Source organism: Podarcis muralis, chromosome 7 (assembly GCF_964188315.1).
Source record: "Podarcis muralis chromosome 7, rPodMur119.hap1.1, whole genome shotgun sequence".
NCBI classification, from domain to species: Eukaryota; Metazoa; Chordata; class Lepidosauria; order Squamata; family Lacertidae; genus Podarcis; species Podarcis muralis.
In genome coordinates, this window is record NC_135661.1 from 69,862,592 (window position 1) to 69,877,142 (window position 14,551).

At 42.9% G+C, this 14,551-nt stretch overlaps 1 protein-coding gene across 1 annotated transcript in view; it reads right to left on the reverse strand.

The window, feature by feature from the left end:
- Nucleotides 1-2,277: 2,277 nt before the first annotated feature.
- The window catches only part of SDC3 (syndecan 3), a 119,014-nt gene continuing 106,740 nt past the window's right edge, over nucleotides 2,278-14,551 (reverse strand). Inside the window, exons 4-5 of the mRNA XM_028742799.2 lie at nucleotides 13,622-13,889; nucleotides 2,278-11,074 (exon numbers count right to left, since the gene is read on the reverse strand). Of these exons, the coding sequence (XP_028598632.2) occupies nucleotides 10,908-11,074; nucleotides 13,622-13,889 (435 nt within the window). The 3' untranslated portion in view covers nucleotides 2,278-10,907. The remainder of the gene's footprint in view (nucleotides 11,075-13,621; nucleotides 13,890-14,551) is intronic.

The window sequence follows — 14,551 nt, forward strand, 5'->3', positions numbered from 1 at the left end:
CCACTACACCACACTGACTCTCAAGTGTGCATAGGATTGCAGCCTGGCTCAGCAAACCTATAGACCCCCAGAGGGTATTCCAGAGGCCAACAGAACACTTTCTCCCTATCTCCTTGAGAGTTCTGACTTTAGAGAGGGAACTTCAATGTTGGATTCCCCTCCCATTAAGAAATTCAGTTTGATATGCATTTTCAGTATACAGTGGTACCTTGGGTTAAGAACTTAATTCGTTCTGGAGGTCTGTTCTTAACCTGAAACTGTTCTTAACCTGAGGTACCATTTTAGCTAATGGAGCCTCCCGCTGCCGCCATGCCGCTGCCGCACAATTTCTGTTCTCATCCTGAAGCGTCTGTAACCCGAGGTACCACTGTACATTGCTTAGTAGTAATAATGCACACCTACCTAATTTGCACACCCTGTAAGAACATGCAACTTCAAAATTCTCACTTCTCCTGAATGTGTGCAGAAAATGTATATATTAGGCGAAATTGCATGTTAAAATGTGTTTATTAGGCAAAAATTGCATAGAAAAATGCGTATTGTGGGAGAAATTGATGGATTTCTGTGATGACTTGTTTTTTCCAGTGCAGACTGTTGTGGAAAGAATGTGACATTGAAATTAAGATGAGAAAGATGCAAAACTGAAACAGAAACAAATGGATTCATCCATCCCTACACGCTTACTCCAGTTGCAACAGAACCACCAGCGGTCCTTCTCAATGACTTCAGAGCTCCAACTTCACCAGCACATGTTCTGTCAGTGAATTAGGGGTGTGCAGAGAATGCAAAGGATGCAACGTCTTCCCAGTATCATGACAAACCCTCAAACTGGAGATTAAACCACAGCAGCCTTTGAACTGGTACCCTTTAATTCCATCCCATTGTTTCCAACAGGAGGGGGGGAAGAAGCAGGAGATGAAAAGGAAGATGAGGAAGAAGGCCGAACCCAGGAAAAGATGGAAGAGTGCAAGCCACAGTCAATGAGAGTCCAAAAGGCCATTGGATGAGATGGAAGAGCCAACTTTGGTTCCCACATTCCTCAGCCCTGCATCCTTAAAGAGCCCAGGGTCACTTGCCCCTTCTACCAAAATGCTAGCCAATATTTCCAAAGCGAGTCCTTTAATGTGCCCCATAGTGTAGCTTCTGGTTGCTGCGAGGCTATTAAATGTTGGCAATTGGAAATGACAGCACACCAGAACCACCAAGTATGGTCCCAAGTCCTAAAGTGGCCTGTTTCTTCAGTTTCCAGGTGTAGCTGCTATAACAATCTGATTTCAGGGGACTGGAACTGATATCATTGGTACAGTTAGGTCATTTTAGAACTGCATTTTTGTGGGGTGGGGGGGACTTTTTAGAAGGTATTACTTCAACTCACATCAAAACTTGATAAGCCAGCCCTGCTGTGTTTTGGGAGACCTCCTGCTCACCCTGAGTGGGACTCTGGTAGGGATGGGGGAGGAATTCGGTTGAATTTGGATTTCAGCGTGAGCCTACCTAGGTTGGCCTTTCAAAAACAACATGCAAACTGAAGCACAGCTGTCCTTCAATGCCTCTCAGATTTTGTGAAGCCATCCTTCTATCAAATAATGCATGCATTCAAAAGTGTTTATTGGGGGAAAGTGTGCCAAAAAGATGCAATATACATTGTTGGAAATGACATACATTGCGGTACATGAAGTCAACTATCCATTGTCCTTGGATAGAGACGGGGAAGAAATATAATTCAGATTGCATTTAAAGGTGAACCTCCCCAATTCACACTTTTCCGAACCGTTCACAAACAAAAACACAGCCATTCATTGAAATCTGCCCTTCTCTGAATTTTGCAGAGCAGTTCTCTAGCCAAGTAATGGATACAACAATGCATGTGTTAGGGTAAATTGTGCATATAACTACATATATTTGTGAAAATGGCATGGAAAGAGGCTTTATGTTAGGAGAAATGGCTTGGCCTAATGTGTACACAAGGCAAAAATTGCATACAAAAACATGTATATTAGGAGAGAATTGCACTAAAATTCCTACATGATGAGGACTTTTTTATTTAAATAAGAATAAAAATGGCAGAGCGGTGCAGAAATGTGAAGAACTCAACTTAAGAGTGGGGAGGGATGAGAAACCATGAAAAATAGACTGATCTGTCCATTCTTAGATATGTGCCCTGAAATCCCACCCTAATGGCACCACTGCCCAGAATAGTGGTCCACTCTACAACGGAGAAACCACACATCTTTTGTCTTGCTCCCCAAATCATTACACAAACACTCAAGGAAAGACTCCAATGTGAACATTTGTGTTTATTTTGTTCCTTTTTATAAATGGGCACAACACATGAGTAATAAAAAAAATAGACATTACAGTGCTACATTGGCAAAGATTATTTTTTAATATTTTTTTTAAGGTTTTGGCCATCGACTCTGGACAAAAACAATTAAACATTTTTATTATTTTTATTATTATTTGTTTCCCCACCCTCCATTCATAAAACAGACACTAAATAGCAATTTCAGTACTAAACTCTAGAAGAGTTATGTACATACAAAAAAAAATGATTTTAAGACATATGTTACCTTTAAAAATATTTACATGCATTGCTCCCCCGTGTTAGCAGAATAGTACACAACTTGGTATTTTGCCTAACGTTAAAAGTTTTCCATTATCCTGTGATTTGTAGCTCCCATAAGAGACTTGGGGAGGTATCTATTTGCTTGTCAAAACACTCCAGGAGGCAAATTTTTTTGGAGGGTGGATATCAATGCTTTGTTTTTATCTATTTATTGAAATTTTATACATGTTGGGTTCCTATTTACAAGACAAGTGGGGCGGATTTTGTCTTTGAAGACACAGAAAACAATGAGGTTGTTCTAGCAAGCAGGCTGTTGCACTGGCAATTATTTTAAAAAAGCAGTTTTATAAAACAGTGTACAGAAAAGGAGTTGTAGCTGACTTCAGGATGCAATCCTAGCCAAGTCTACCCAGAAGTAAGTCTTAGTGAAATCAACGACTTACACCCAGGTTAAGTGATGCTAGGATTGCAGCTTTTCATACTCAAAGTAAGCCCATTAAAATGAATGGACACGACTAGCTGAAGTCCATTCATTTCGGTAGCTCTACTCTGAGTGTAACTTAGTCAGATACCACCCTCTCTTTTTTTGCTTTTAGTCTGATTTGATTGTCAATTGTAAAGATATTATATTCGATCCCAGCCACAAACACACCTACCAACGCTGCATCTGTGGCACTCCAGCTCTGGAGGCCTTGGGGAAAGAATCGAGGAAACTCCCACAGACATCACGGAATCTTGGAGCAATGACATTGTATTCAAAGTTGAACGCTAAGGGCTTGCACCTGTTATGACCTTCTGGATATGCTTGGTGGACTCCAACTCTCTTGAGCTCCAGCCAACATGCCCAATGATCAGAGATGATGGGAATCCAATAACACCTTGAGGGCATCAGATTGAGGAAGACTTCTTTAATCAGATATATCAGGAGAACCTTTCACCTTCCACTGGATTCCAACTCACACCAGCTCCAGCCATGTATGATGGAATTTGTAGTCCAGCAACATCTGAAGGGCCACAGATTTGGCTCCTATATAGTGTTCATTGTGTGGCCTGGCCATGAGGCATAATTAGGCTGCTGTCCTGCGCCTACATTAAACTCAGTGGGATTTATTTACCAATAGACATGTGTAGGATTGCACTTTAAGGAAGATGCTTCAAGCAGAGACTTGTGTATCATTAAAAGGTCTACAAATGATCTTTATTTTTATAGATATTATGAAGTTGGGGTACCATTTTTTAAAAAATGCCTCAGGTTCCAAACTTTATTGATTTAGATCTAGGAACACAAGATGAACATTAACTGAGCCACCAGGTAAGGTGGGGAATCCCCAAAGTTTGAGGAAGTACAAAGAAATATTTAGGGAAGGAGAAATGATAATGAGCAAGAAAGACGGAACATTGCTGACTAACAGTCAGGGAGCTGGAAAAGGGAAAATGGGAGTAGGGTAGAAGTGGGCATAACTGTCTGGCTGGAACCCTGAACAGAAACACTCCACACTGCAACATTTTGTTACAGGTCCTTGTGCATCTTAATAGTGATTTTGACCTCCTGGAAAAGGAACTGGAGCTTCATCTACCCTTGTCAGTCATCTGCTTGGCCGGGCGTCTGTGAAAAATTTAGATGTCCTGGTGCCCACCAATATAAACAGGGTTCTTCCTTGCTTATGTACACATTTTAAATTAATATTGTGTGTGTATCTATATGTACATACAAAAAACATGTACATATATACATTAACTACATACATATACATACACACATATGCATACACACACCGTAACATATTCACATCATCCCCACAGTCAAACTTCTGTCAACTGGAGGTGGTTTGTATCCATTCAGTAGGGCTGTAAGCAAAGCCCCTTGGTAAGACTCAAGCAAAATGTTGTGTAATAGGAGTGCAGTGACCTTTCCCAAGAAAATGAAGGCCTTTTGAAGTGTTAAAGCTAGGAGAAGAGAGCATCCCATTAATCTTTAAGTGGAGCAAAATTGCCAATTAACTTTGGTTGGTGGGATGAAAGGAGATCATGCTTTGTTGCAGAGATCATTTTTGAGTGGAAAATTTCAGCCAGTATCTAGAGGATCAAGAGAGGATCAAGATAAAGGATCAAGAGGGGAGAAGGCAAAAAGCACACAAGAGCTGGCAACACTGGCTGTCGCGCAACCATCAACCTTCATCATAGAAAGTCAATGGATTTGCAGGAGAAGAAGATTTTACGTTTCCAGTAAGAACATTATTTAGATATTTGATTTCCAAGGAAATACAATTGCTTTGCAATAGAACAGAGATGGGTAAGTTTTGGCCCTCCAGATGTTGCTAGACTACAACTCCCATTATCCTTGACTCTTAACCATGCTGTCTGGAGCTGATGTGGCTTATAGTTTAACAACACATGGAAGGAAACAGGTTCCCAGTCTTTGCAATAGATGCATGCTTTGAGAAAGAGCATCTAAATTGTGGAGAATGGATCCGTTTTTCTCCACATTGCAAAGGCACCAGAACACTGCAGACCATTATTTCAAAGCCAGAAGAATCTCAGAAAGTATTCAGGATGTTGGACTGGTTTAATTCCAGTTTCCCTTTGCCTGTTCACTTTGGCCCTTAGAAAAAGGCTAACAGCATAATCAGTAGTCCCAGGACAGACCAAAGTGTTCTGTGTTTGCTTTGGTCATTAAAACTGCTCAGATTTTATATAAACAACTTTTGAGAAGCACTTCCAGGTATTTGTGAGTTGCTTCTGCTGATGTTTATTCCATTTTTAATGTTCCTATCGGGATCACATAGAACTAAGGTAGGCAAAGTGGTGTATCTCCAGTTGTTGTTGGACTCCCAATTTCCATTCGCTCCAGCCAATGCTCAGGAATGATGGGAGATGGAGTCCAACAATATTGGCATGACACCCTGTTGCCTATCCCTACAGTAGAATGCTTGTGAAGAAGACATTTCCTGGTATGCGCTTTTTGTCTTTGATGAGCCAGGGAGTGCAAGCTCTAGCTGCTCAAGGAACTGATGACAATATACACCCTCCTTTGTTCAAGGAGGAAGGTCCTCGTCAATGTACAAAGCACTTGAGATCTGCATTCTTCATTTCAGGGAAGGAAGTCATTCCTGTTTGAATGAGTATATTGGAATGAATGAGGACTACTGTGTGGCTCTCTAGGCAGAATGGCATGCTTCACAGCATGCTTTATTTGGATTGCCTTCCTTTTTCTTTTAATTCCTTCCCCCAACCATGTGTCTTTCAGGATAACATCCTCCCTGACCATTGGCCATGCTGGCACAGTGGCATACTCAGAAAAAGGACATCTTTGCGTAACAAATCACTTTTGTTTCAATTTCCTCATTTCACTGAGCTGAGTTTTCACGGTGTTGTGGCATAAACATGCAGAGAATCAATCAATCAGTCAGTCAGTCAGTCACAGAGATTGATGAAGTTCCTTCCTCCAATCTAATCAGCCATGTTTCTATATTTACAAAGAAGCCCCTTTTCTAATGTAGTAAAGGAGTCGACACCTGTAGAAAATTATTTTTAGAACTCTGTGTTGGAACATTTCCATTAACTCTGCCACAGCAAATAGGCCTGTTGTGTTGTCGGACAACAGCGGCAATAGCAAAGTTTGGTATCTTTGATTGCTACCTGCGTTAAGAGGCATCCTTATTTTTAAACATGCACTGTTTCTCTGGGATTAAACACATAAGGGCATCTCCCCTACCCCTTAAAAAGTAACTGTTGTAATGCTCACCTTCTGTCACTAGGTGTCGCTAAAGTGCAGCTGTGTTCAGCCTTAGCTTCTTATGGAAACAACACTACAGTGGCACCTAATAGAATGTACATACTCTTAGAAAGAAAGACAATACCTTGGAAACAGCTGCTGCTTCATTGGCTTTTAGGAGGACCTAATAAACCTCTCCAGTTTTCCAAGAGACGCTAGATTTTTTACAAAGAAAAACAACTACAGAAAAAGCTGCATCAGACTGAAAGTGACTACTGATGAGAATTGCTACTCCAGAGTTATGGCAATATGTCCTTTTCATGAGTGTGAGTACCAAGAATCAAAACTCACATGGAACAAAGTTAAAACTCAGATCCATCAATGCATAAACTCACCCAGAGTCCCAAAGTGTCACAGATACAGCAAAAGCATTGCCTAGTTTTTGCATTTATAAAAAGAGAATTCCATAATAAAATCAAGATATTAAAGAGAATTTTTTTTATCCTTTCTCCCCCACGCATGAGATTTCAGGCTTTCACTGCCAGTTACTTAGTCTTTGTCTCCTTTTCTGCACGCAAACCAGTAGGACCTTGCAGTGCTTTGGATATATTACAAAGGCTGAAGTCTTTAGGCACAATTATCTGGGAGTGAGCCCCATTTGAATGTAGTGAGGCTTATTTCTGAGTCAGCATGCATGGAATTACATTGGAAATCAGTGTAAAAACCATTAGAAACCAGACACAAAGATGCTTCTCAAGAGTTTCTAATCTGCATGCATGAGGATAATTGGTGTAAAGCTGGAAGAATTTTAAAGACACCCAGGAGTTCAAAGGAAAAGTGACAAGATTAATAGTCATGGAAGCATTGGGTTGGATCCAACTCACTTCTACTCAGAGTACATCCAATGAAATTAATGGACTGAAATTTGTCATACCCATTAATTTCAGTGGGTCTACCCTAAGAATGATTGACATTGGATACAACCACTGAAATTAATGGGGGGTTGGAACTAACTCAAGAGTAGCCAATATGGTTCCCACCAAATGTTGAATTTCAACTCCCATCGGCCTCTGCCAACATCGACAATGGTTTGTGATGATGGGAGCTGGAGTCCAATAATATCTGGAATGTACCAAATTGGCTACCGCTGGGCTAAACCGATTTAGTAGTTTCAATCACAAAAGCTCAATGATGCTGCTTTCATTTCCTTTGAGATATTAAAATTCAGCAGGAAATATAACCTACAGGTAACCAATGCTGTTGGACTACAACACCCATCATCCCTGACCATTGGCTATGCTGACTGGGGGCGATGGGAGTTATAGTCAGGCAGCATTTGGAGAGCACGGTATTGGCTAGTGCTAAGCTGACCAGAAGAAACATGGACAATGAGATTTGTAGCTGTAATAGAATAATAGGATCAGAAGGTTATTGCCAAGATCTGCTGGTTCAGCTAGGCTGGAATGAATTATGGTTATTCATTGCACAACCTGAGAATCTACCATGAAGCCAGTTCCTTCAGCACATGGGCGACATTTTCAAAGTTTTCTGAATGGGAGACCAGCCCCCCTTATTCACACGCACCAAGGCAGCACAGTGCTCGCTACAAGCAAGACAGGCAACTTGACTCTTTGGAACCAATTCCTACATGTAGGCAAACTGCCAACCTCATTCCCCTCCCACTGTTGATTAGTGTAATGGCAATATTGATGGTGGGTTGGGGTTGACATACCTGCATTTGTTTAGCATTAGCATTACCACCTTGGGTTACCTTTAATTTCAAAATCGAGGGAGGGATTCCAATGTACTCTTGCCCCCCTTTTCCCCATTTTTGCCTTAACACAGAGAACAAAAATATTGTTGGGTCAACTTTGCTCTCACTGTGGTTTGCTGGGGGGGGTGTCATCAGTTTGCTGTTGTTCATAGATGCGCATGCACACTTCCCCATCAAAACCTCCAGAAACTGACAGCTACACATCTTCCCATCCTCAAAAAAACCCCAAACTGTTTCTAGAACATTTTTTTTCCTCCTTGGTGTCTATCGTCTTGCATACTTACCTGGGAATTGGTAGGCATTCTTAAGATTGCAGCAGTTCTCTTCAGATATTCAAAATAGCACGTGAAGGCTTAAACCAGGCATAGGCAAACTCGCCCCCCCCCCAGCTGTTTTGTGATTGCAATTCCCATCATCCCTGACCACTGGTCCTGTTAGCTAGGAATCATGGGACTTGTAGTCTGGAGGGCCGAGTTTGCCTGTGCCTGGCTTAAACTATGCAGCAAATAGCAAGTACCACACCCCACATCCCCAGTGTGCCCTGCTCCCACATCCCCCCCCCCAGCTTTTGCACACTGAGCATGAGGTTTTGCTTGAACATACCTTACACGGAGTCGGACGGGTGGTACCTCCAGTTCAGTATTGTCTATGACGGCAGGTAGCAGCTTTCAGGGGTTTCAGATGGGAGTCCTCCTCATCCCTACCCAGAAATGCCAGGGACTGAACCTGGGGCTTTCTTTCTGCATGCAAGTAAGGTGCTCTACCACAAAGCCATGGCCCTTCCCCAATAGTTAGAATCCTCACAGGTTAGAATCCCCTACGCACATCTCAGTTGGGTATCCTGATTGCACTAAATGTGTAAAAATCAGAGGTATATCCAGCACTCATGGGAACATTGTGGGCAGGACCTGCATGCATGCCCCACTCTAATCCCAAACCCTATACATATGGACTCAGAAGTAGGTCCCATTGGCTTAAAGGGGGCATACTCCCAGGGAAGTGTTGATATGATCACAGCCTAAGTTAAATGTATTTTGCTGCTATAAGTCAGCTGTCTTAAACAACAGCTCCCATCATCCCCACCCAGCCAATGGGAATTGTTGTCCAAAACACCTGGAGGGCACCAGGTTAGGGAAGGCTGCCATATGTTCATTCTGCTACTTCCTTTACTGGTTTTGCCAGCCTGCTTTTTGAAAAGTTCAACAGAGTTCCCAGCTTTCCTTTATTTATCCAATGTGCCAAGCTCAGTAGCAACTTTGTGGCTCAACTCTGAATCTTCCCCTGTTTACTTATATATCTCTGAACTGTGATCACTTGGCTTGCTGCTCCAGCCAAGGTGTGTGTACAACATTCAGTCAATGCAATTTGAATGGGCATTTGCCAATACATATTGGCACCTTGCAATAGCATCCTATTAGTGATGCATAATTTAAAACACCCTTATCACCCATTGGTGGTTTTCCATTGCATTGCATTTTCCCCACCCATATTGGTTTTTTTATTTTTGTTTTTTAGTACCCTTGGCTTTCTGATATGTAAGAGTGAACATTTGTCTTTCCTTGCCTTCATTTTTATTGCATACAGTTCAATCGCCAATTTATCCATTTGGTCCCTCTGTGGCATTTGGGCCATAGGTCATCTGCCAATCTATGGGTCAGCACTATTCCCTCGCCTACGTTGCCAGTGAAAATGTGACATCTGCTTTAGCAGGGAAGGTTTGGGTGAAATGTCACACTCCCCAGCTTGATGCTGACCTACAAATTCCTGCTTTGGAGATGCAGGTTTCACCCCAACAGTTGAGCACTGGTGTTTATTAACTTTTTACCACTTCCATTTATTTACAGAGTTATATGGAACCAAAGATCTGCTGCAGCAGATCATGGACTCATGTTGTCCTTCTCCCTTCCCCCATATTCCCCCATACCCTTATAAAGAAGGAAAGGACCCACACCACTGGTTGAGAAGTGTGACACATTATCTATTTCCTACAGACTTCAGAAAAAGCTTGCCTTTTCCACACGTATCCCTGTTTTCCCACAAATAATGTCTTAGAAAAGTGTTTCTTGGTCATCTGCCTGAGCTTGCAATACCATGCAAGTTGAGTCTTCAAGGTCACAGTGAAAGCCAGCTGAATGAATCTGGGCATAAGGTTTAACCGGAAACCTCTGCAAGCCTAGGATGCTCCTTCTGTAGGGAGATAGTTTCAAAGTGGTGGTTGTGAGTAGGAATGGGAGGAAGGGAGCTGCTCTCAGCAAGGAAACAATGCACAGCTGGGAAAAGGTGCTCTCTGTGGACCATGTGAGATCTCCAAGGAAGCAATTAAAATGTCCATCGCAACTGACCGATTGCAGGAGGGAGCTGTGAGCAGCCCAGATGATCAGATGTTCCATCTCCTAGCTGTTGCATCTCCTAGTCGAGCGGAGTAAGTCGAGTCAAAAAAGATCTCGCCTTGAAGAGTGCTGCAAAGTGCCAGAAACCAAAACGGACCACTTCATTCGAAACAAAAGAAGTCAAGGCTCTAGACCTGAGGGAGGTGTGACTCGAGACCGTTCCTGGCAGAGGTGCTAACTCAAGCGTTCATCCAGCCAGGAGTTCACTGTTTGCTCCACATTCTGATGCTTTCTGATTCAACCTTCTCCTTTCCTTTTTAAAAGCAAATAACATACATGGTACTTTTTTAAAAAAAACTGTTGGTTTCTTCTAGGCTTCTTTGTTAAAATTCACAGACTTGATTAGAAAGAGAGAGGAAAAAGAGGCTGGGTGAATAATAAGAGAGATTTTTTTCTTTTTTGTTTCTGTTTCTTAAAAAAAGGACGGCATCGGGACAGAAAAAGAGGTGGCGAGGCACTGATTTATGCATAGAATTCCTCCTGCTTGTCGGGTTTTTGGTACGTGACACTCGCCTGCTTTGGCTCCTCCAAGGTATAGCTCCCCTCGTCCTTCTTTTTCATCCGGTAGATGAGCAGCATCACCAGGAAGGCAGCAAAGAGAGCTCCAACGACCCCGCCCACAATCACGGCTGTAAAGAAGACGCAGAGTCAGTAATATCTCAGAAGGGTAGCCCAATGGTTGCCATTAATTTGATGCTGAATTGATTTTAGAATGAATTGATTTTAGTATGTATTTCAATTAATTGATTGTGATTTTATGTAAACTGTGTTACTTTTACTGTTGTTAGCAGCTCTGAGCCTGGGGAGGGTGGGATATAAATAAATAAATAAATTTATTTTTTATTTTTATTTTTAGGATGCAACCCTCCTCCAGGACAGGGGTGGAGCAGCTCAGGTCCAGGAAGCTCAGGCTCTCCTGAGGCCATGCCCCTCCTCCCCCAGGGCCACACTCCTCAACAGCCTTGTTTTGCACCCTCCTTGGGCCCTTTTGTTGGGTTGAAATGAAATGCGTCCTTGAACTTGGACCATTACTCACTCGCTTGCCTGGATAGCAGGATGGAGGTGTGTGTGTGTGTGTGTGTGTGTGTGTGTGTGTGTGTGTGTGTGTGTGTAAACTACAAAGGTAACATTTACAGTCCTTTTTCAAAACTGGAAATGGCTGGGATTAAATGGGGAACCTTCTGTGTGAATATTCACACACTGAGCTTTTTGGTCCCTCGCTATCTGAGGCAGCACCATTTCAGGGGAAAAAAGTGGGGGTCCTATTCCAGAATGCTCCCCTGGTATACCTTGATTCTTGGTGAATTTGAGACCACCTCCTGCATGCTATTTTCTATTTACATGGAGAGTGTTTTGTTTTGTTTTGTTTATTTTAAAAAAGTGGACAGGGGAGAAGCATTCAAAATGGCAACACACACACACACTGCAATCAGTAGTGGTACAATCCATTCTAGCATGTCAAAGCCCTCTCTACTGCATTTGTAAGTTATATTCAGATGTGGGAAATATTGCTTTAGTTTTGCTGATATGAATGCTGACACTTCCAGTGTTTCTTTTCCACTGTGGTACCTGTTATGGAACAGTGGTTGTTGTTTTTTTTAATCAATATACCAGCATGTCACACTAAATTTCATTTGCCACTCATCCTTCTTTTCCACATATGCGTGTTTCTGTTCCCCCGTGAAAACAACAGAAAAGAACTATAAACCAGTATACCACCCCAAATTCTGTCCCTTTACTCCTGTGATTTTTCTGGATGAATGTTTTGTTTGTCGTCCCCCCCCCCCCCCCCGGAAGTTATTAACCTGGAAATGAGTGCTAAAGTTTTGCTATATTCCACCATATTTCCAGAAGCGGTTTTTATGTCTCTGGAAAGCTCAACGACAATGCAAAAATTAACAGTTCAGGAAATGCCAGGGAAACAGAATAAACTGTCCTGTGAATGCAGTCATAGACTAGATTGTAAAGACACCTATGGAGGGGAAGATACCTATTAGCTGCTATTAGCTGTGGCTGTTAAATGGAACCTTCAAGTCCAGTGGCAGCATGACAACCCCTTCATGCCAATTGCAAAAATAAAAAATAAAAAATTGCAATTGGAAGCAGTGCAGGGAGTTGCAAACAGTGAAGAAGGGCTATTGCCTTTATGCCCTGCTTCTGGGCTTCCGAGAAGAATCTGATTGGCTGCTGCAGGGAACAGAATGCTGGACTGGAAAGGCCATGTGAACTCACCCAGCAAGGCTCTTCTTAACATTTTTCATTTTGTCATCCAAAAGACCAAATTGAAATAAGCCGAATAATGAATTGGTAAGCAAGCAAGCAATTGGGGACACGTGGTGGGCATATGGTCTGAAGGAACGTGGGGCCACCACCTTGCTGAAGCTAAACAGGTCTGGGTCTGCTCAGTACTTATTTGACTGACCACCAGGAAACCACATCTACATTGTCTTGGGTTCCACCATGGCATAAAGGTGGGATAGATGACATCAAAAGACAACTAACCTGCTTTCTAAAAACAAAAAAACTCTGTTCAAAGACTATATATATATAGTGGTACCTCGCAAGACGAATGCCTCGCAAGACGAAAAACTCGCAAGACGAAAGGGTTTTTGGTTTTTTGAGTTGCTTCGCAAGACGAATTTCCCTATGGGCTTGCTTCGCAAGACGAAAACTTCTTGCAAGTTTGTTTTCTTTTTCTTAAAACCGTTAATACCCAGGGTGCATTAGAGGTGCAGTTGCGACTTGACTTCGAGGAGCAACTCATAGCACGCAGTGTGGTAGTCTGCTGGAGAATGTTGGGGCCACTTCTTAAAATTACCGCAGACTTAATACAGTGGTGCTTCGCAAGACGAAAAATTCGCAAGACGAAAAAACTCGCAGAACGAATTAATTTCGTCTTGCGAGGCACCACTGTATGTGTGTGTGTGTGTGTGTGTGTGTGTGTGTGTGTGTGCATAACAAGACAGAATCAGTAAAATGTAATTATAAAGCCATTTTAAACAGGTATGGGGAACCTTTGGTCCTCCAGATTTTGCTGGATTATAACACCCATCATCCTTGCCCATTGATCATGCTTGTTGGGGATGATGGGAGCTGAAGTTCAGCAACATCTGGAGGGCCAAAAGTTCCCCAGGCCTGATTTACAACACCCATTATACCTCAGAATAAGTACCTACCTATGAGGACCTCTTTCCTTTCCAGGATGTTTTTCTGGGGGAGCTGCGCAGCCGAGTTCCCAGATTCTATTGTATTGTCTACAAGCCCCGGCTCAGCATTCTTCCTCAGCACCGGCCCGGAGGCTGGGGTAACCAGGGCAACCACTTCATTGCTGAGCTCCGTCTGAGCTGCCACCTCCTCCTCCTCACGGATTTCAAAGTCCCCGCTGACGGGAACTTCCAGTTCATTATTCATTGACGTGGAAGGGGTCACATCCAGAGGCTCTCCCTGCGAGAGAGAACACAGAGGACTGAGAGAGGAAAGGAGGGAGAAAGGATGTTTCGTTGCCTTCATGGGGCAAGAAAGAAGACGCATCTGTCGCAGGAATGGGGAGGCAGAGGTCCTCCAGATGCTGCTGGACTCCAACTCCCATGAGTTACCTCTCGCTTGGACTACTGCAATGCGTTCTATGTGGGGCTACCTTTGAAGGTGACCCGGAAACTACAACTAGTCCAGAATGCGGCAGCAAGACTGGTGACTCGGAGCAGCAGCAGGGACCACATAACACCAGTCCTGAAAGACCTACATTGGCTTCCAGTATGTTTCCAAGCACAATTCAAAGTGTTGGTGCTGACCTTTAAAGCCCTAAACGGCCTTGGCACAGGATACCTGAAGGAGTGTCTCCAGCCCGATCATTCTGCCTGGACACTGAGGTCCACTGCCGAGGGCCTTCTGGTGGTTCCCTCACTGCGAGAAGCCAAGTTACAGGGAACCAGGCAGAGGGCCTTTTCGGTAGCGGCACCCGCCCTGTGGAACGCCCTCCCACCAGATGTCAAAGAGAAAAACAACTATTTCGTTTAATGATGTCTAAGCCGTGTACACTATGTACAATAGAAACACAATATCCACTTAAAAAACCTAAGAGCATAAAAGCCATGGTATAAAAACAT